The sequence below is a fragment of the Asterias rubens genome, chromosome 16 (assembly GCF_902459465.1).
Source record: "Asterias rubens chromosome 16, eAstRub1.3, whole genome shotgun sequence".
Taxonomy (NCBI): domain Eukaryota; kingdom Metazoa; phylum Echinodermata; class Asteroidea; order Forcipulatida; family Asteriidae; genus Asterias; species Asterias rubens.
The window spans coordinates 12022307-12044572 of record NC_047077.1 but is presented as its reverse complement, the minus strand read 5'-3'; the positions used below and the strand labels follow the sequence as shown (position 1 = coordinate 12044572).

Here is a 22266-nt window from a genome sequence, read left to right as displayed (position 1 = left end):
AAATTTCCACAGGATTGTTATTTTATATATAAGTTGTGATACACGAAGTGTGGGACTTGGACAATAATGTTAATACCGAAAGTGTATAATGGCTTTAAAACGACAACAAACATTTTTATTATCCATAACCAAAAATAATGTTTTAAAATTAAAGACAGACCCACTAAAAAGATCCTGGTCAGAATTGGGGGCACGGTGAACCATTTCTGGATCAGTTCACCTGCTGTCGATTTCACCAAACTCTTCCTAACTAAGGACAAAGTTTACGGCCTGACGTTTCGCCCATAGCATAGTCTTTCTCAAAGGCTGTTAACTATTGTTTGCATTTAAACCATCGCTCCTTTTGGTTGGTATAAGGTATTAGTAACAACTCTATTTTCTAGGATTAACTATTTTGCGCTATGCTATGTGAGTCTAAAATTATTACTGTAATTTTTTTATTTTTTTTTTATTCATTTGTGAAATGAGACCATAATAATTGCCTCCTGATTGCACACCAAGCTCTAAAAAGTTGAGTTTAAGCATCATCTTCTTTTGTGTAGATATTAGCGTTTGAGTTGACGCCCCAGACAACAGGTGATAGTGACTCAATCTGTTTCAGCCCTCCAGCAATCTGCACCCAAGATGTACCCACTGGGGTTTCCTCACAGACACCTGCACGGTAGTAGATCGAATCCCCTGCATTGACACCATACACCACTTCAGCGGAGCTGATGTACTTGAGACCGCCAGCCACATTGGTCCAGCCGGACCCATCGGTGTCTTCGACCGGGTCCCCGAAGGTCCCCTGACGGTAGAAGATTTGATCACCGGAGTTGACTCCCCAAACACCCGAGCTACCAACTGAAATTTGCTTCAACCCACCCGCGATCAGTTTCCAGCTTGAGCCTGCTTTGCTGCAACCACTAACCCCGATACGGTGATAGATCTTATCACCGGAGTTCACCCCCCAAACATGCCCCTTTTGGCTGACACTAATATGCTTCAATTTTCCATCAATTTTGACCCATTCAGCCCCGTCTTGATCGCCTTCATTGATGTCAGATCGATAGAAGATATCATCATTGGAGTTGACACCCCAGACCATGTCGTCACCAACATCGACTTGTTTCAGTCCTCCTGCGATTTGAGTCCAGGTTGTTCCCGGGTTTTCATTGTCTCCGTATGTATCTCTGCGGTAGTAGATGTTGTCATTGTTGTTGACGCCCCATACACCAGCTCGGCCGACTGAGACGTGTTTCAGACCCCCGTCGATTTTCTGCCACGCCCCCAAAGTGGACTGCGCAGTGCATAGGAGCAACACCAAACTGTAATTGGAAAAAGGGTATAATTAAACGACTCAATAATAAAAGGTGTCGTTTTTATAGTTAATTTGGTTAAGTTCAACCGATTTGTGAAGCACTGTAAACTGTGTTAGCACGTTCAAAATTATAGAGTTTGTTCACCCACATGCTGCCTCGAAAAAAGGTAAGTGTGACTTGTGGTGCTTATTTTTATTAAACGGAACTTGATATAATAATGCTGTATTGTCAAAGACCAGTATTCTCACTTGGTGTATATCCAAACATAAGTGAAAAGTATGAAATAATTGGACTTCAAAGTTGGAAGAGAATTAGACACAACTACCCATGCCGCACGAATTAATTTGTGCACTTTCTTTCAGAAACCTAAAAAGGCTGCAGGCATGAAGTCTGTTATTGTCAGAGTGAGAAATAACCCCTTTTTCTAAAACTAGGTTACTTCGGAGGGATCCGTATCTCACAATGTTTACTATTCACATAAAAATTGTCTCCATTGCTCGTCACAAAGTAAATGTTTATACTAACAGATATTTAAAGTAACCAGGTGTTTAAGCTAACATTGGTTTTTAAAATAAAAAACGAATTGTCTCTATGCCTTTAAAAAATACCTTACCAAATGAATTTCATCATTTTGTCTTGAAGATGTCTTGAAGATGTACGTGGAGAAGATTTAAAGTGAATTGGAGAACCTATCGGACGGGTACAAAATGGCAATAATTTTTTTAATTAGTTCAATTCGATTCTTGGAAATAAAACATTCATCCTAGTGAAAATTACAGGAAAGTGGACGGGCGTTTGGTTATGACTTTGAAACTGACTTGGTGTAAAGTACAGCAGGTTTAAATAGGTGTACATGCATTCTGAGAAACGTTTCACTTCGAAGTTGTACAATTAAGGGAAACTACGTCACTTCAGAGGGAGCTGTTTCTCACAATGTGATATACCATCAACCTCTCCCCGTTACTCGTTACCAAGACAAGTTTTATGCCAATAATTATTTTGAGTTATTACCAATAGGGTCCACTGCCTTAAAAACAACAATTGAACACACTCCTAAACATCTCCGTTTCAGAATGATCCCATGGGGCCTGACAAAGTTCGTGGTTTGAATCACACCCGAGTGATTTCTCTATATAGATTTGTCTACCCAGTACTCGGAACAAATATTGGGCTAATCACTCTAGTCCATGAGCATATAACATAAAGTAAACAAACCTTAGCAAATTTGTGTTCATAATTGTCATCGAATTTGTAAGAGAATAATGAACAAAAATAACACCCTTGTGCATTATTTCGTGTGCTTTCATCGGATGCATAATAAAAGGCTTCAGCTGGAGTATTCTAGTATTTGAGTTAGAAATAAGTTCTTTCTCAAACACTACGTTACTTCAGAGGGAGCCGTTTCTCGCAATGTGTTATACTGTTAAAAGCTCTCCATTGCTCGCTACCAAGTTAAAGTGTTATGCCATTAATTATTTTGAGTAGTAGTTACCAATAACGTCCAGTGCTTTTTAAACATAGTACAGTTCCAAAGGTTCACGATAGAAGACATAATATAATGTATAACTTACCTCTATACGCTGATGGACTTACAGGTGTAACTTTCACCCACTGATTCGGCTTAGTGTGTTAATCATTTCAAATTTCTTTAATTTATAGGTTTCTTTATTTATCTTGGATACTGCATCCGCCAATCAAACTCTATAATAATCTTCTATCAGCACCGACAAAAAAATTGGTCTGGACAGTCAGGCAATCTAATAAAAGGTAACAAATTACAAATCAATTATTGTCAGATTCCTTCAGAGTAAACACATCGATCGGGATCACTTATTAACAAACAAACAAAAACAATTAAAATGTGACATATCAATGTTTGCCCTTAAGCAAAATCATCAGGCATGTATTGAAACAGCATCAGTGATCGTTATCACTTTGATACTTTTATAATTCGTTTAAAGGCACTGAATACATATTGGTATTACTCCAATCGTAGCATAAAAACTTTCTTTCATTATTTTCTTACTTCGATTACCAAGTGAGTTCAAATTTTCACATATTTATTATTTTATGCATGTTGGGACATACTAAGTAAACATACTGGTTTTGAAAATTACCAAGTGTGTCCTAGGGTGTGTTTTTCAAAAAGAGTTATGTCTAGTCTTATCTCGAGTTAGGACGAGTTACTTGTCCTATTAAGTTATGACAAGTCCGGTGCATTTAAACCGTTCGAACCTAAATTAACTCCTCACTTTATCAACATACTGAAAAGCCGTAACATCAAAACAAAACATAAAGTCGATCGACATAACACTTTTTTAACTTAATACAGAGTTAAAGCCATTATACACTTTCGGAACAGAAACAAAATAAAAGTTCACAGATTTACAAATAATTTACAGGGTTTACAGAAGGTCATGGTGAAAGACTTCTTTTGGAATATTATTCCATGAAATGCTTTACTTTTTGAGTCAACATTAAAACAATTATCAATTCTCGTTGTCGAGAATTACGGATTTATTTTAAACACATGTCATGACACGGCGAAACGTTATTTTCTCCCGACTCCGATGACCGATTGAACCTTATTTTTTACAGGTTTGTTATTATATATATAAGTTGTGATACACGAAGTGTGGGCCTTTGGACAACACTGTTTACCGAAAGTGTCCAATGGCTTTAACAATTGACACAATAATTTGAAGGAGTCACATTTTTGAGGAATTTATCAATATATAGAATCATGTAGAGACTTTCAAAGTTTAAAGGCAGTGGACACTATTGGTAATTACTCAAAATAATTATTGGCATAAAACCTTTCCCGGTAACAAGTAATGGGGAGAGGTTGATGGTATAAAACATTGTGAGAAACGACTCCGTCTAAAGTAATGTAGTTTTCGAGAAAGAAGTATGTTTCCACGAATTTGATTTCGAGACCTCAGATTTAGAAATTGAGGTCTCGAAATCAATCATCTAAACGCACACAACTTCGTGTGACAAGGGTTATTTTTCTTTCATTATTATATCACAACTTTGATGACCGATTGAGCTCAAATTTTCACAGGTTTGTTATTTTATGCATATGTTGAGATACATACACCAACTGTAAAGGCTAGTCTTTGACAATTACCAATAGTGTCCACTGCCTTTAACAGCATTTCAAATCTTCGATGGTTCAAGAACGTAGTTGCAGCTAAAACGAATAAACCCAAACAGACAAATCGATCTTCACTCAAACGATTTTCTGCCAGAATTGTTTCAATATTTTATTTGTGTACAAAATTAAAAAGTTACCTCAAAAAATACACTCACTGGGAAGCAAAGACAGTTTGAATTGTATCGACTTTTACATATCGATTGCTTAACACATGAGAACATGACATATGTCTTTTGCGCGATTAAATAACCGCCTCCATCGTTCAAATTTACAAGAGTATCAGCATCATGTCTGTAGTCGATAATGACTACCTGGACATTTGTGTGACTGGTATTTTGTTTGTTTTTCAAGAGATTGCCCTTTTGGAAATTAAATATATTATTAATTTTAACTTTTGTTAGAAGTATTGTATTGTTTTGTGAGCATGATATCTGACCTAGTTCCTTCTATCAGAATATTTGAGTGACACCATACGTTCGCTTCTTCTTACCCGTACACTTTTAATTTGCCGAGATGTATACGGACAAGGAGTCATTGCAACAGCTTTATTCCACGTCTCTTTGGAACTCCTTGCCTGGTGCATGTTTCCCTCCATCCCTAGACTGTTTTAGGAGGAATATCAATTCATACCTTCAGCTTCCTTTTGAGTGTTTTTTTGTCCACGTTAAAAATGTTTGCTTCTTGTAGCCCCATACCAAGAGTGGCTTTTAGTCATGTTTGGGGCGAACTTGCACACATCCCAAAAATGTCTGTCGTCTTCGTTTTCCAGTAATAAACCACTGGGGATACTGAATGGTTTAAAATGTCTTTAAAGGTGGGTTGAACGGAGTCAAATTCACTAGAGTGGGACTCTAACCCGCGACATAACGTGCATCACTTTTATCAACTGAGCTATTTACCCATAACTACACATTTGGTTCGAAACAGTCAGGGCGTGTTCGAAACGGCGACTTCGGATACGTTTACGGCTAGATTGCGGGCGTCTGCCTATACGTCAACACTTGCAGACGCTCTGATCTAGCCGGCTGTAGGGTAGCTGTAGCCGAAGTCACAGTTTCAGATACGGCTTTGGTTTTGATCCAGTATGTTTGTGTGATACAAATCTTCTCCAGTAATTCTAGTGCTATATCGGCGACTACGTTTAAAAAAATGATCGTCACTACTCGAGACTAAGACACACGTGACCCGTGACGTACTGACGATGACGTCACAGGAGTGTGACAGTCGGTTTCGAAGATGGAATGATGCGAGAGTTAGAGCAGATTCGCACCGCCTGGAGCAGAGAGCGCAGCACACGACACGCCAAGCATTGCAGACATCCGATCGCCAAACGTGAGTTTTTATCAAATAATAATGATGATTCCTGTTAGATTTGAATTGTTTGGTACTATACAATGACTTGCTTAGTCACAAGTTACCAATTACATTTGAATTCCTCAGACTATGGAAACGGCCGCAATGCCACATGATTCCTTAAAAGGATTCGGGTTCTTTTTTCGAAATGTCCACAGATTTACATTAGAAAAGTAAACTCAATCGTTGTACCTAATCAAGAACCACCATGTGGAGATAAGACAAGAGAAGCTTTAGTTTTAACAAGGAAGGAAACAAGTTTGATGGCAAACATAGACAAGCATGCACCCCATTCAACAGTCAGCACTTCTCAATAAGTATTTTGCAAAAAAGGTCCATGAGGCATAAAAAGCGCCCTCAATGAACACAATGGAGGCAAAATATTGGACGATAGCTGTCTTTTTAAGCCCAATAAATAATGTGGCTTCAACGTCCGTGTAGTGTTTCAATTACCTTTGAACCCGTTGATTTCAAGATTACAAAAGTTTACTTTTGATGTCACTCATCAGAAGGTTTCAATTGAGAGTATCCTTCGAGGCAGACTCTACTTTAGGGTCGAAATTTGCTAAGCAGGAAATGTCTTCCTTTGATAAAAACAAGATTACTAACCAAATTTACGTGTGTTGCATATTATTATACAAATATTGAGTGGCTCAGAGTGGAATGGGAGGATTATTATCGCAAGGTAAAACTTGGACTGTTGCATTTCACGAGGCTAAGCCGAGTGAAATGGAACAGCCCAAATTTTACCGAGCGATAATATTCCTTCCATTCCACGAATTAAAGCCACTCAATATTTGTTTTATTTAACTGACATTTAATAGATCCTTGTCATTCCATGTATTTTTAAAGTATAACATTATGAAAAATCACACAAATTACTGACAGCCAAAGAATCACATAGCGCCGCGTAGCGGCAACAGTGCACAAATCGGATCACAACCTTTTGCACAGGTGCTCCTTTGTTTTAGCAGCAGCGCGGCGGCGCTGTACTGCTCAAAACATTGGGAACAAGGATGAACCTAACTGTTGAATGGGAAATACTATTCTCCATGGGCAAATAGGTCTTTTTGATCGCCGGTGCGCTGGGAGTAATAGTGAATGTCACGTGAAGTAAGTTCCACCAATCAAATGACAAGGATCTGTACGTCAGTTATAAAATGCTTATTATTGGTTTTTAGCTAATGTTTGCTTATTCTGAAAATCACGTGTTTTTTTTCATTATTCCACAGGTCTTTTGTGTTGCTGGTAAGAGCAGTTTGCAACAGCTGGTGATTTCTGTTCTCTCAGGATTTTAAGTATGAAGCTATGGTATCAATGGTAAGTTAAAACAGGTTATACGGAAGCTAAAAAGGACAATGAGGGACAAGGAATAACCGTATAATATTGTGAAACAATAGTCATTTATAAGATATCTTGTATTATAACACACCTCTTGCTTGTTCTGTATCGTGGTTGGCTGAAAAACGGTCACGTGGGATTAACATTATAGTCTAGTGATCGCGCGCGTGTTTTGCGGAAACTAGTACCCGAGCGGGCACTAGTCTTTGAAAATAGTGCCCGGTTACAGCGCCCTCTCTTGACTTTAACCGTGAACAGCAACTACAAAACCTCTTTTTCCAGATTTCTGCTGTTATTTCACATTTAAGATGACCGAGCTATGTTTTAAAACACATATTGACTGGCATAATTCGGTAACTAGTGTGCGTCTATTCCCCCTCGGGCCTGTGAGATGACCAGAGAAAAGGGGCCTATTTCCCTCGGCATTTGGCCTCGGGAAATAGGTCCCTCTTCTAGTTACTCAAAGTCCTATTGGGGAATAGACATACACTAGTTACATCACTGCCAGTCATGGTGTATAATAATCACAGAGAAATGTGACTTGTACTTAGTACGTGTTTCCCGTTTATGTCATTTTAACGCTCGGTAACTAACAGTCGTCTTAGTTTTTCTTACGTTGTTTCATTTGTTCACAAAATTTCTTCAAGACATTGCACACTACATGTATTGGTAATTGTCAAAGACTAGTCTTCACAGTTGGCGTATCTCAACATAATATGCATAAAATAACAAACCTGTGAAAATTTGAGCTCAATTGGTCAGCGAAGTTGCGAGATAATAATAAAAGAAAAACACCCTTGTCACATGATGTTGTGTGCCTTTAGATGCTTGATTTCGAGACCTCAAAATATAATTCTAAAGGCCTCGAAATCAAATTCGTGGACAATTACAACATGTACTTTCCAGAAAACTATGTTACTCCAGAGGGAGCCGTTTCTCACAGTTTTTTTTACTATCAACCACCCCCCCCCCCCCTCCCCCATTACTCGTTTCCAAGTAAGGTTCTATGCTAATAAATGTTTTGAGTAATTACCAATAGTGTCTACTGCCTTTAAATAGAATGAAACACACACTGTTTAGAGAAAGTTTGTCTAGTGTACTTATTGGTAACTACTCAGACTAATTTTTAGCATACGAACTTACTTGGAGCTGGGAACACTGAGAAACTGCTCTCTCCGAAGAGCTAACGTTGTTTTTGAGAAAGAGGTACTTTTACACTCAAATAAAAAAAATACCGTGGCTGAAAGTCTTTTACATAGTCAACTGAAAACACACTACCTTGTGGAACGAGGGTATATTTTCTTCTCTTGCGAACTCGATAAACAATAATAATTATTGAGACCAACTTTTTAATTTTTGCATTATGTTGGGATGCAACAAGTGGGAATACATTTCTTTGACAATACCAAGCGTGTCCATGTGCCTTTAGTAGAGCGCTATACTTCATAGTTTCTTTTTGCCTCCATGTGTCTTCACTTTAGGATCTTATTGGCATCTTGCGTGGTGGTCATTGTCATTAGACAACCAATACCGATAGAGGGCGGTTTAACCCCCGGGGTTTCATTCTCCAAACTGGAAGGAAGGTTTAAACTAGTATCAGTCGGTCGGGCAGGTGTGTGGGCCATAAGCGCAAACAACCAGGTTCACTACAGGGAGAAAACGTACGGTAACGAGAACGACGCAGGGGATAGCTGGATGCTAGTTGATGGCCAAGGACTAACACAAGTCGATGTGGGGAATAACATCGTTTGGGGTGTGAGTAGCACGCGTGACGTGTTCTATCGTAGGGGTATAGGGCGGAGTCACCCGATGGGTGCAATGTGGGTTAAGGTGGCAGGCTCCCTTAAACACGTCACCGTAAGTCAGAAGGGCCACGTGTGGGGCATATCTGAAACCGATGTCGTTTACCATCGCATTGGAGCGTCCAAATGCAACAGGGCTGGAGACAGTTGGAGCCAGATTGGGGGTACCTTGATGAAGCAAATCTCGGTAGGTAGCGGTGGTGTTTGGGGAGTTAGCTCGGCCAGTTCCGTCTACTACAGGGAAGGGACGTACGGGGACCCAGACTCCGATCCCGATGGGTTGAACTGGGTCATAGTGGACGGTGGTCTGAAGTACATCACCTCAGCGGATAGAATCTACGGGGTCAATGACCGGAATATGATTTATTTTAGAGTGGGCGTGTCCGCTGCTAACCCGAGGGGGAGTGACTGGCAGAATATCCCGGGTGCTTTGAATCAGGTGGACTCCTTGTCACTCACGATTTGGGGAACAACTAACACTAACTATATCTTTGTTAAAAGGACAAATTAAAGGTTTTAGGTACTTTTCGTACGACCCATAAAGATAATGGTGGTAGAAAGCTTCCCTTCAAAGACACAGGACACTATTCGTAATCGTCAAAGACCAGTTTTCTCACTTGGTGTATCTCAACATGTATAAAACAACAAACCTGTGAAAATTTGAGCTCAATATTGGTCGTCAAAATTGCGAGATAATAATGAATAAAAAAAACACCCTTGTAACACGAACTTGTGGGCGTTTAAGATGGTTGATTTCGAGACCTCAAATTTCAATATCTTAGGTCTCGAAATCAATTCGTGGGAAATTATTTCTTTCTCGAAAAGTATGTCATTTCAGAGGGAGCCGTTCTCACAATGTTTTATACCATCAACCTCTCCCCATTACTCGTCACCAAGCAAGGTTTTATGCTAATAATTATTTTGAGTAATTACCAATAGTGTCAACTGTCTTTAAGGCACTGGACGTTAATGGTTATTACTCAAAAACCACAGCACCTCAGCGAGGAACATTTTAAGGGTAGCTTTTCACCATTGTGTCCTGAAAAAAAGGCCTATACCCAAACTATTTAAAGGGCAGGTTTACGTTCGGATATCCACTCTTAAAATTCATAGCATTAACACCCTTTGTTTATGAACACTGCTTCGGTAGCATAAAGCATTTTAAGAAACATTTCACTTCCACGTATAATGGCCATCAACAACGATTTTTTGTGATTTACTGTAATTTTGTATGTCTTTTGTTGCATTATGGAATACCAATATATATATATATATATAATGAATAGGGTAGATGGCCTTAGCTTTCGATCCAATCCGGACCTTCTTCAGAGGCATAAAACAAGTACAAACAAATACATATCCATTTATAGAAAAAGAGAGGGGGAAAGGGATTAAGGAAAGGATCCAGAAAGAAGCGGGAAAATAACAGCCAATCAAAGTTTCTATTTCAGAGACAATATTGGTGGCTATGAACCAATAGGAGTGAAGTGGCGAGGACAAAGGATATATATACATATATATATATATGATTTTGGATTGAACAAAGAAAATTGACTAGAGCGGGATTTGAACGAACGACCTCCGGTTTAACGTGCCGGCGCTCTACCAACTGAGCTATCTAGCCCTATGTTGGTGGTCTCCCAATTTTGTCAATATCTTTGTTCGGGGGTGCCTGTCAGAAGCCCTTGTGGTTTATTATTTGATATATATATATATATGTATATGGAAATACAAATACAAAAAAATAAAGAAACATTTTTTTTAGTTTATCTGTCCCTTAAGATTTGAATCTGAGAAGCCTTAATATTTGTTACGCTTTCAGATTGTGTATTGGCATTTTCGCCCCGGATTCTCAGTGATATCTCAAAAACGCGACCACCGTCTTTTTAAAATGCAAAGCAACAATCGCAGAAAAACTGCGTTTAAAATTAACGCAGTTTAAATTCAAAAGCTTTTCTTCAAAATGTTATGGTATTTTCAAGTAGTTTTCTTACAGCGTGGATACTTGATGCATTGAACTTCGATACTGTGCTATTTTAATATTGTGACTTAAAATAATAAGAAGGATGTGTGCTACTTTGTGTGGTCGAAAAATTAACGAAAATTTACATTTTCCGTTTTCGCACTATTATACAGCGATAACGAAAACGATAACGAGTACGACGCAAAGAGAACGCATTTTACTGGTGGTTGAATTGCTCCGCAAGAATACGCGCACACTTAATCAACCAATCGAGGGCGTGCCTTTTTTTAACGTGATCGTTATCGCTTTTCGTTATCGCTACAGTGTGACTAGCCCTTTACTTTGTGTTGCTGTGAGTTGGATAATCTAGGTCAGGAGCGTCACACATACAGATCAGCACTATTTTGTGAAAAGGTTTTTTTCACATTGAGGTTGGTGTAACTGCGCCGCATGTTTAAATTGTAAACTTAATACCAGTGGTACTCCATAGCGTCAAACGTCAGGACTCGATTTCACACAGCACTATCATCCACCGTAAAAGACAAATTAATTGTTGGGATCACCATAGTGATTTGTATTGTTACATACACTTTACTAAGCAACTATACGATTGGTTAACATTTACGATCAATCTTAGCTCTTTATTAAATCGGCCCCAGGTCCAGTGCTGTCAGTGTCGATTGTTGATAATTTGTTTTTAATTGTTTGATTGTTACCTTTTCTGGATCTGGCATAGTTTAAATTCCTCAAACCTGCAGCTTGTAAATGTTTCGCAGTGCAGCATTTCTGTCACGTCATACGCGTCGACTGCGCAGGAAACGCCCTGTTAAGCTTTGTATTTTTTCATTGAAACAGTTGGATAAAGGAAAATTGATGTGGAGTTTGAAAACGTATTGTGAAATTAAAAGCAATGTGAGCTTGAGAGAGAGGGGACGTGTTGCATGTGAGTGTTAGGGTTGCCGACCCAACCAGCAGGCGAGTGGTTGGATACAGCCACCGTATCGGTATTGGGCCGGCCAACCAAAGTTATGGCCGAGAGCGTGTACGTCAGAGTTGACCAATCTCTTCAGCAACGGCAGTGTGAAGCCAAAGACTCCTCTCCAATTAACTACCATGACCATTTAACCCCTGGAATCGGCGAACCCCTCATCGTACCCAAGTTGACTGGCTCGCAAGGACGACCACCGGGCAGGGACACAGAGTGTGGCGCTGGTTGGGATTCACCCGCAAGACGGAGGTCCGCCACCGGGGAAAGTTAAACAAAGCAACGATGATTTTTAACAATATTAATTTTATTAAAGCTTAAGTATGGCAGAACCCTAATCATAGGTTATATATTTGTTTGTTTTACGTTGCCTGTAATTTGAGAATTGACGCACAAAGAGAGACGATATACATTGATTTGTTTATTGTGACTGTTGTGCGATATTTATACCTTGATGTGAGAAGGAGCACAAGAACCATTCCGTAAAGCGTATCATATTTTATAAGTTTATTTGAAATTGGGAGATATACAACCAATAGTTACTGGCGACCCAAACGTCCGGAAGCCATTCAGTTTATACCTTGATTATGTTGCAAATTTTGTAAATACCCCTAAGATATAATTAATAAGAATATCTGAAGTTTATTTCGTGTCAAGTGACTATTATTTTGTGTCCGTCTTTCATTAACACGATTTCTATATTGTCGAGTCTGACAAGTACAAAGTGGCGAAGGCTATTCTTACCGTAATAATTATTAAAATAATTTTTAAAAAGAAAGCACATGAAGCGTTGAAACTTCATGGAGTTGTAGGTCTGTCTCTGGTACCCTTGAAACAGATTGAATTATTGTCACTTGTTTGTTGATCTTGACCTTGACCTCAAGCCCCCGCAAGTTGGACCGTTGACGTATAACTTTTATGCACTTTTCTAGGAAAATACTTTTACATCTGGCGCAAATTGTTCCATAGGGAGATAGTGCGATGGTTAAGAGATTGTTTATTTGCAGCAGTCCTTGTTGGTTTGCGGGATTTTGGAAACTTAGTTCATGAGATAACCGTGTGAGTTTAAATTTTAGTCGTCGTTTAGAAAGCGCCTGAAGCAAGGTTTGCTCAAAGGTACTGAGGTACAGAATAAATAAATAAGTCATTGATAGGTCTCCTGAAAGTGAAACAGTGGGATTTCAGAAGTGACTTAAAGATGAAGGAAGTTGTTTCACTTGCAGGTGACTAATGTTGTTTGGAGTCAATCATGAACTTCATTGTATTGTAACCAGTCGTGACGTATCTCTACGAACAGTCAGTTCATCCCGGGTAGGGGGGTGGGGGTAAGTTAACGTTTCATGTGAAGGGGAATGGTTCATTTGAATCGTCCCGGGTACTTTTTGTAACATAAAAAGCAATGTCCAAAGATGTTCATTAAGCTTACACCATTTGAAGATAATGGTAGTAGAAATCTAACCTTAAAATATAATATAATACGGACATGTACATTGCGAAGTGACCTATTATATATACTCTACTGCGCATTGCAAGGAATACAAAAATTGCAGAGAAAAAAAATTAAGAAAAAAAAAACACAAACTGAGCATGGAATGAAAATGGGTGAAGTGAACAGTTAAGTTCGAGTAAAACAATGCCACGAAAATACGTTTTACATGCTAAAATAATTGTCGTTTTAGGAACGAAAACTGTTTTCGTACTTTATTTTACCCATTTCTCAAAAACAATAGCACATCAGTAAGTTATATTTAAGAGAAACTTACAAAAAGCACCCAGACCATTTGAGTTGGACTAGAACTTCTTTTAAGTTGACATCATCAATTTTTCTTTTGACCGTGTATTTTTCCTTAAACAGAATCTATGCAACCAAGGTCGTTATATGGCTGGTTTTTAACTTAGCCTACATTTTGAGTTTCTTTTTGTTCCCTCGTTCCAATGCCGGACAGATGCCTAAGCACGCACAGGTGTTTCTTAGAAAATTTGAAGACCTTGATGCGTGCTTCAGTAACCCGTCGACGTGTCTCCAACCCCCCCCCCTTGCAGGTGCAGAGACGTTCAGCGGAACTTGGGACGGCTCCCTGCATGATCATCAGCACCATCACCAAGCTAGTCAATATTAAAACATTAAAACACCTGAGATGTCAACCACAAATAGAGACGATATACATTGATTTATTTATTGTGACTGTTGTGCGATATTTATACCTTGATGTGAGAAGGAGCACAAGAACCATTCCGTAAAGCGTATCATATTTTATAAGTTTATTTGAAATTGGGAGATATACAACCAATAGTTACTGGCGACCCAAACGTCCGGAAGCCATTCAGTTTATACCTTGATTATGTTGCAAATTTTGTAAATACCCCTTAGATATATTTAATAAGAATATCTGAAGTTTATTTCGTGTCAAGTGACTATTATTTTGTGTCCGTCTTTCATTAACACGATTTCTATATTGTCGAGTCTGACAAGTACAAAGTGGCGAAGGCTATTCTTACCGTAATAATTATTAAAATAATTTTTAAAAAGAAAGCACATGAAGCGTTGAAACTTCATGAAGTTGTAGGTCTGTCTCTGGTACCCTTGAAACAGATTGAATTATTGTCACTTGTTTGTTGATCTTGACCTTGACCTCAAGCCCCCGCAAGTTGGACCGTTGACGTATAACTTTTATGCACTTTTCTAGGAAAATACTTTTACATCTGGCGCAATATTGTTCCATAGGGAGATAGTGCGATGGTTAAGAGATTGTTTATTTGCAGCAGTCCTTGTTGGTTTGCGGGATTTTGGAAACTTAGTTCATGAGATTTTTTTCACCGCATTTTGTTACATTAATAATAATAATAATAATAAGACATTTGTAAAGCGCCTAATGCAAAAGCCTCTAAGCGCATTAAAGAAACAACAAAATAAACAATTAGAGAAAGATACAAGATACAAATAGGCAAATTACAAAAAAAGAAGCTTTAAACAAATGAGTTTTCAACAAGGACTTAAAACATTGTAAAGTATTAGCTTGGCGAATATGCACAGGAAGACTATTCCAAAGAAGCGGTGCGGCGTAAGAAAAAGATCTGTGGCCATAAAAAATGGAAGAAGCTCTAGTAATGTTATTGTGTGAGTAGCTCAAAAATGTTTTACAAAGTCGAAAAAATGATAACAAAAAACGGACAGGTGAATAAGAATTTTGTAAAGGGTTGAAACAAAAATAATGATAAAACAAAATTTCATCATAGCATTATTTTGTCAAAAAAAATATAATTTTTGAATTGGTTCTGTTCCAAGCTACGCAGATACTCAGCTACGCTTACGTTCCTTCAAGTTACGCTATAATATCAACAGGTACGTTTTCAAGCCCGAGTCAAGCTATGAATGGAAGTGAGTTACATAAAAGAACTGAACTAGTGTTTTTATGAAAGAAACTTGTTGCAGCTTGTGTGAGTTTTGCAGAGATCCCGTTTTGGGGGAAGGGAGTTAAAACTTTGATTATACACCTATCATTGCATACTTTGTAATACAAATTTTATAAAAGACATTAGTTGTAATGGTAAAATGTTTTACCTTACGATGTTATGGCGAATTATTTAGGGGGACTTACTTTTGTTGATGTGTTTATTTTTGCAAAATATAGGCATTATGCTTTATAGTGATTGTAACGAATCGACTGCGTATAATATACGCGTATATTATGTGTATATTCATTCGTTACGAATCTACAGTTGAGTGTAGAAATGACATGAGCTAATCGAATGTCAACTTCCCCCCCCCCCCCCCAGCTTTACATACAAAGCGGTGTGGGCGACAGAATCACCAGGGGACAGAATTTCCGCCCACAAATGCAAAAACACAATAATGGGTGCGTTCGTTTAGCTTCCCTGGGTCTACCCCGCGGTGCTCACTCGGGTGAGCCCCTGATAAAAGCTAAACGAACGACCACTCACCGCTAGCTCTCGTAGTGACTTCGTTTACCTGGGGCCAGCCCCCAAGTGACCCACTCCACAAGCAGGGCACTGGGGGCTAACCCGGGTGAGGCCCTGGAATGACGTCAAAAGCTATTCGGACACCCGGGGCAGACCGAGGATGACCCAGGGAAGCTAAACGAACGCACCCTATAATTATGTTGATTGTAAGAGCGCCCTCATAGGGGGCTTTCAAATGGCAAATAACGTTTGACGCTGAACTTCAATCTCTGTAGACTGGTACCCTGTCTATATCCGTAAGGATACAGACAGGTATGCCTACTTGCTTTTCAGAACCAGTGTTTCCATTGGATATAATGATTTCATTGGATAAACGTTCAGTGACATGAGCTTTCCATTTCTGTGTTTTGATTGGTCCGAGGTGATTTGTGTGCAGCTATGACAAACATCATCTCGCTCAGATCAATCAAAACACACAGATAGAAAGCTTAGGCCATGTTCGAATTGGACGCACGTTCAGGGCCAGAGGGCCAATCAAAGTGGTCCATACAAGTATACGTATGCATAAAGTTGTCTACGTCATACCAAATATTGTGCGTGATTGGCTGAAATCGGTTGGTGTGGATTCATGCAAACATTATAAACGACAGAGAGAGATGTGTTTATATAAAGCTTTCTTGCACAGTGGATCGGCATTCTGACTTGAGCTACCATTCTAGCTAACACCATAGAGCTAGGCCTACGAGTAGTTAGAATCTGCTGATGTAAAAAGTCCGACCATTCTCAATATCGGTGAGTAGTCGATTCAAATAAAAAAAATCTGGTTTTTTTTTTTTGTCAAATAAAAAACTAATGTTTCATAACTCCGTGATTTTGCAACCGTCATACAATTTCATGGACTGTTTTTTTGTCAGTTACTTTTTTGTTTCTTCTAATTATTTCTCAGATTTTTGAATTCGCAGCTGTTTTTTTTTTTTTTTTTTTTATTATTGAAGAGATGTTATTTAGCAGTATTTATGCAATCGAAATGGACTGTTTTTCTGTAATAACTACAATTTTATTATGATCAACGACTCTCCAATTCCGGCCCAACGTGTAATCATTAGTGCAATTAAGATTGTAATTAATACATTCGTAATTACTTAAACAGCCTGAGCGGAATGTATTCAACGGAAGTTGTATTTCAGCTTGACTGTTTAGTATGCACTTGTTCACCATTTTAATGTACTTTTGATATGATATCATGTGTATACTTCTGAATTGTTCGTTGTTATCGATTAAAAATCGGGCCGACCTAAAGGTTTTAACAAACTAAAAACACTTCTGCCGTTGACGGCGCGAGTCAAAGGACAATGCCGTTTACGTCATGTCTGGGAGTTTTTCTGTGTTATACCTCCACGCTGCAACTAAGCGGCTTCACAAGTTCAAACTCCCAACTATGAAGTTTTGAGAGTGATTACGTAATGGGGCTTTTCGCAAATCTCCCAGAAAAGCGCTGGATACGGGCATTCAAATTGATTTGTCTTATTCATTGAAAACATTTAAAGTGAAGTTCAGCATAGTTCACGACTTGACATGTTCGTTCAAGCAGGTCTTTAAATCTCCCTTACAACACAAACAACCTACAGCCTACTGCACTACCAATACTGTTTAACATACACCGAGTGTTATAATGCAGTTCAAATTCCGATGAATTCGTACCCACGATTGTGATATTGATTAGCAACTGTTCTATATTATTACATTATTGCAATAAAAATATATAAACTATACTGCACTTCAAAAATTATCTAAACTATTCTTCTATAATTTATACAACAAAAATCCCAACAAGTTGTATTACTTTGTCAAATTACATATTATATTTGCCACATTATTAGCCCATTATTTGGAACAGCTTTGACACCCTGCCTTCAAATTTGCATGATCAATGACGGTCCAATGCCGAGCCAACGTCGGCATACTATGCTGTGACATTATGTCGAAACGAACGTCGGCAACACGTCCACATCAAGCACCAATGCCAGGATAAAACTTGCAGCACAGCCATCCCTAAATTGTGTACATTTAGTCAAAATTACCTAAACTTTACTGATAAACATTACTCATGTATTTCTAAAAACAAATTTACAATGATTTCTGTAATCTCGTTCTACATGTCATATTATTTGTAACAAACAAACTTCTAAAACAACCCAACTAAAACTTACTGATAAACATATCTCATGTATTTAAAAAAAATTATAATAATAATAAAAACACTAATAATAATTCAGTGAATTGTATGTAATTATTCTACAAGATTTTGTAATAATACACAAACAAATGAGTAAAATTACCTAAAACGTTTGAAAAACATTACTTATGATTTGTTACAAACAAATTTACACAAATTTCTGTAATAATTTTCCAACTTTGTGTGATAAAATTGTACAGCAAATTTTTAAAAATTACCTAAAATTTACTGACAAACAACTATCATCTACTTTTACGACCCAATTAACAACGATTTCTGTAACTGTACGGAAATTGTCCCTTTTTATCGTGTTTAAAATAAAATATACATTTTCTATTCTAGTTTTTTATTTTATTTTTTTTGTGGGGGGAGGGGGGGGGGCTTGCCTACAGTGTAGGCCCAAAGGCAGATTACTGGCGTATTAAATTCACGAGCCTCAAAGTGTGCCGTCTGTGCGGCACCTAAATGTAGCCCGAGCCCTAAATTTAGCCTGACCTAATGGTAGCCCCAACCATGTACCTGAATGTAGCCCGGACCTAAATGTTTGGGGGCTACATTTAGGTCAGGCTAAATTTAGTGCTTGGGCTACATTTAGGTGCCGCACAGACGTCACAACATTAAGGTCATTATTACTTTGCAAAACCTCGGAACATAATGATTAATATACCATAAAGTACTTTTAAGCTACTTTTGAAGACTTTTTTTGTGTTGAACCAGTGCAATCTGCACATTCGTTTTAATGGGGTTTTTTTTATGAAATAAACCAACAAACATCAAAAATAAATATAAAATATAAGCTCTGGAGAATGTCCGGTTCGGATCGAAGCTAAGGATGTCTACCATAATCATTTAATATAATAATAAGTTATATTTGTTCATGAATGTTATTTTTATTTCACACAGGTGTACTCAGACTAAACAACAGGACACCGTCACTTTGGTCATAAATTCCCTATTGAACCGTAAGGTAGTCTACGTTGCTCAACTATGGCACGATTGCTAAGTTGGTAAGTTTTATTTTAACGGGCACCATAAAATGTAAGCCAGCTTTGGACGGTAATCACGTAGACTGGTCCCCTGTCTCTCAGACACTGGTCTACCATGTCAAAAGATGTCATTGGATAAACGTACAATGACGTAAGCTTTCCCGATGTATTGATTGGTCCAAAGTGATGTAGCGTCAGCTTGCACTTTCAACCGTCTGCAGTGAAGCATGTGTGTACATACCGTTGTGTGCAATATAATGTGGCGTTGTTGAATGTGAAATACATGTATGTGTGCAGGTAATTGTGAACTGACTCCGAATCTCCAAGTGAAATTAGTGCAAGTTCAGATCAATGAATCAAGTTTGAAAAACTAAGGAAAGCAATAAACATAGAGCAAAAAAAAAACCGATACGACAGTGTATATAAATGTTACACAAAAACAATGTTACACAATTATTTTCTCATTAAAATGTTTGCAATCAATAAGGAAATTGATTCATATTTTATTTATGAGTATTAATAGAGTTGTATTTTGTAAAGAAACAATAATTTCCAGTGCTTTTCTGAAATATTCGCAAAGTAAACTCCCACTCATGACGTCAAAAGTAATGTCATTTTGACGCACGCCGTCAACGGCAAAAGTGTTTCTATTTTTTTCAACACCTTGAGTCTGGGGCCTGTCTTTTTAATCGTTTTTACGAAAAATTAGAAGTGTACAAAATTTAATATCAAAATTACGTTTAATTTTAAACAAATTCACTCAAGTACTTCTTCAACATACTTTGTATATCAATGATTCAATTATTTCAGGTGTTTTAATGTTTTCATATTGACTAGCTTGGTGATGGTGCTGATGACCATGCAGGGAGCCGTCCCAAGTTCCGCTGAACGTCTCTGCACCTGCAAGAGGGGGGTTTGGAGACACGTCGACGGGTTACTGAAGCACGCATCAGTCGGTCGGGCTGGCATGTGGGGTGTCAATAGTGGCGACAACATCTTTTACAGGGTGGGAAGCTACGACGACGAAACGAATACAGGCGACTCATGGGTGCAACTTGATGGTGCACTGAAACAAGTTGATGTTGGGCGTGATGTAGTATGGGGAGTTAACAGTGACGATGGCATTTTCTACCGACAAGGCATAACCGCTGGCACACCGGTCGGGACGGGCTGGGTTTTAGTAGAGGGATTGTTAAAGCACGTCAGTGTCAGTCAAAAGGGGCATGTTTGGGGAGTAAACGCCGGGGACGACATTTATCATCGTATCGGGGCATCCAACTGCAATGTTCGCGGTAACTCGTGGCTACAAATCGGGGGGTTGTTGAAGCAAATATCGGTGGGTAGTGGGGGCGTATGGGGCGTCAACTCCGGTGATAACATTTTCTACAGGCGAGGAACTTTTGGTGATCCTGACTCGGATACCGATGGTGATGGCTGGACACACGTAAGTGGAAAGCTGAAGTACATCAGTTCTTCGGATATGATCTACGGAGTTAATTCTGGCGATGCCATCTTCTATCGTCAAGGAGTATCTGCCGGTACACCGACAGGTACGGGGTGGCAAATCATACCGGGGGCATTGAAGCAGGTCGAATCCCTGTCACTTGCTGTGTGGGGGGTCAACGCTGCAGACAACATTTTTGTGAAAGAGAACGATGATTAGAAATGAGTCTGGGGGAATTCTGTAAGATGTCTCAGCAAAACCACTGAACTCATAATTTAATAATCGAGTTCCATTCCATTGCAGTTCACATCAGATGATCATATTGAAAGCACTACTCTCATAATTGATAGTCGACAATAACAAATGGTTGTTGAATTAAGTGTAACAGCCAAACGCATACAATGTAGTAGTCTTAAGATACCTTAATATTGGATATTGTTACCTTTCTGTGAACTGATCAGTTCTTGTATTGTACTATTATTTTTACAGCAAGAGTATGGAATTTAAATGAACAAATACATGTTACGATTTTAAAGGGTCTATGGAACTTTTGTAGGACAAAAAACACAATGTCCACAGATTTACACTAAACTTACACAGTTTGAAGATAATGATAATAGAAAGCTTCCTTGAAAATATTATGTGCTGAGGTGTTGTAGTTTTTGGGAAATGAGTAAAACAATGTCATAAAAATAATTTTCGTCTCATGAGACGAACATTATTTTAATTATTCACAAACCTATTTTCATTACATTTTTTTACTCATTTCTCAAAAACTACAGCACCTCAGTAAGTAATATTTGAAGGGAAGCTTTCCACTATCATTATCTTCAAACCCTGTAAGTTTAATGTAAATCTATGGACATTTTGAAAAAGTACTCCAATCCTCTTATACTGCATTCAACGTATACCCTGCGTGTGTTTCTTCACTATAGATTTCTGATTTGATTCATTCTCCAAAGTATATACCAAACGGGATATTTTGGAACGCTAGGTGGCAGCAGACTTACCAGGTAAATTTTCATCGGATACATACTTAAGTGAGAATAGACCTTTCTTTTGCAACGTCAAATCAGTCTGCTGCCATCTAGTGTCTCCGAAATCCTTTCATTTAGATCACACACATTTAATTATTGATTTGATTGGGTTTTCGGTCCATTTTAAATTTTGCGCTCACTTGTTACAAGAAACTTATTTTTTAAATTATTATACCCCCATTTGTGAATAGGCTTCGACTTTGATTCGCTTCGTTATCATATTACTTTGTTCTTTTACAAGAATCTTGCGATACGGGCGGTGTTCTTGCGAGACTGCTGGCCCCAGCGAGACAGCTTTTAGGACGACTCGTTTTAATAGAATGGTTTTTACGCAATATTATGCTCAAATTAGTAGTAAAACGCCCACTTCATTAAAATGAGGTAATATTGTTTCGTGTTAAAGTTTGCTTTACTAATAAACGATCAAATAAACGCATTACCGAAAAGTGAAAGGTCTTTATCATTTACAGTTGCAGAGGTTTTGGGGTCGAATCCAGCCTGAGTAAAAAAAAGTGTGGGAAGGCAGAGTATTAAATAATAACAAATATACTGGATTGAAAAAAGTTTCCTTACTTTTTGTGAGCAGTTTATTTATAATTGCAAAGGTTGTGTTTGAATCCCACCCGAGTAATATGTCTGGGTTTTTCCCTTACAAAACTCGGGAAAGTGGTGTCGAGTATACAATGCTAATAAACACCAGTGTTAACAGTGTATACGGGTAAAACCAAACAAAAATAGTC

The 22266-nt window shown here is 38.3% G+C and overlaps 3 protein-coding genes across 3 annotated transcripts; 2 read left to right on the top strand and 1 right to left on the bottom strand.

Moving 5' to 3' along the window:
- Positions 1–517: 517 nt before the first annotated feature.
- LOC117301116 (lectin L6-like) lies at positions 518–1931 on the bottom strand. The gene is made up of 2 exons (XM_033785004.1): positions 1915–1931; positions 518–1307 (listed from the first exon to the last, which is right to left on the bottom strand). The coding sequence occupies exons 1-2, from the start codon at positions 1929–1931 to the stop codon at positions 518–520; spliced, it is 807 nt and encodes a 268-aa protein (XP_033640895.1).
- A 3728-nt stretch (positions 1932–5659) lies between these two features.
- LOC117301115 (lectin L6-like) lies at positions 5660–9465 on the top strand. Its single transcript, XM_033785003.1, has 2 exons — positions 5660–5790; positions 8634–9465. Exons 1-2 carry the CDS (start codon positions 5660–5662, stop codon positions 9463–9465), a joined length of 963 nt encoding a protein of 320 aa, XP_033640894.1.
- Positions 9466–16516: 7051 nt separating this feature from the next.
- LOC117300884 (lectin L6-like) lies at positions 16517–21094 on the top strand. The gene is made up of 3 exons (XM_033784740.1): positions 16517–16615; positions 18963–19066; positions 19883–21094. Exons 2-3 carry the CDS (start codon positions 19047–19049, stop codon positions 20706–20708), a joined length of 846 nt encoding a protein of 281 aa, XP_033640631.1. The 5' UTR covers positions 16517–16615; positions 18963–19046; the 3' UTR covers positions 20709–21094.
- The last annotated feature ends 1172 nt before the right edge of the window (positions 21095–22266 follow it).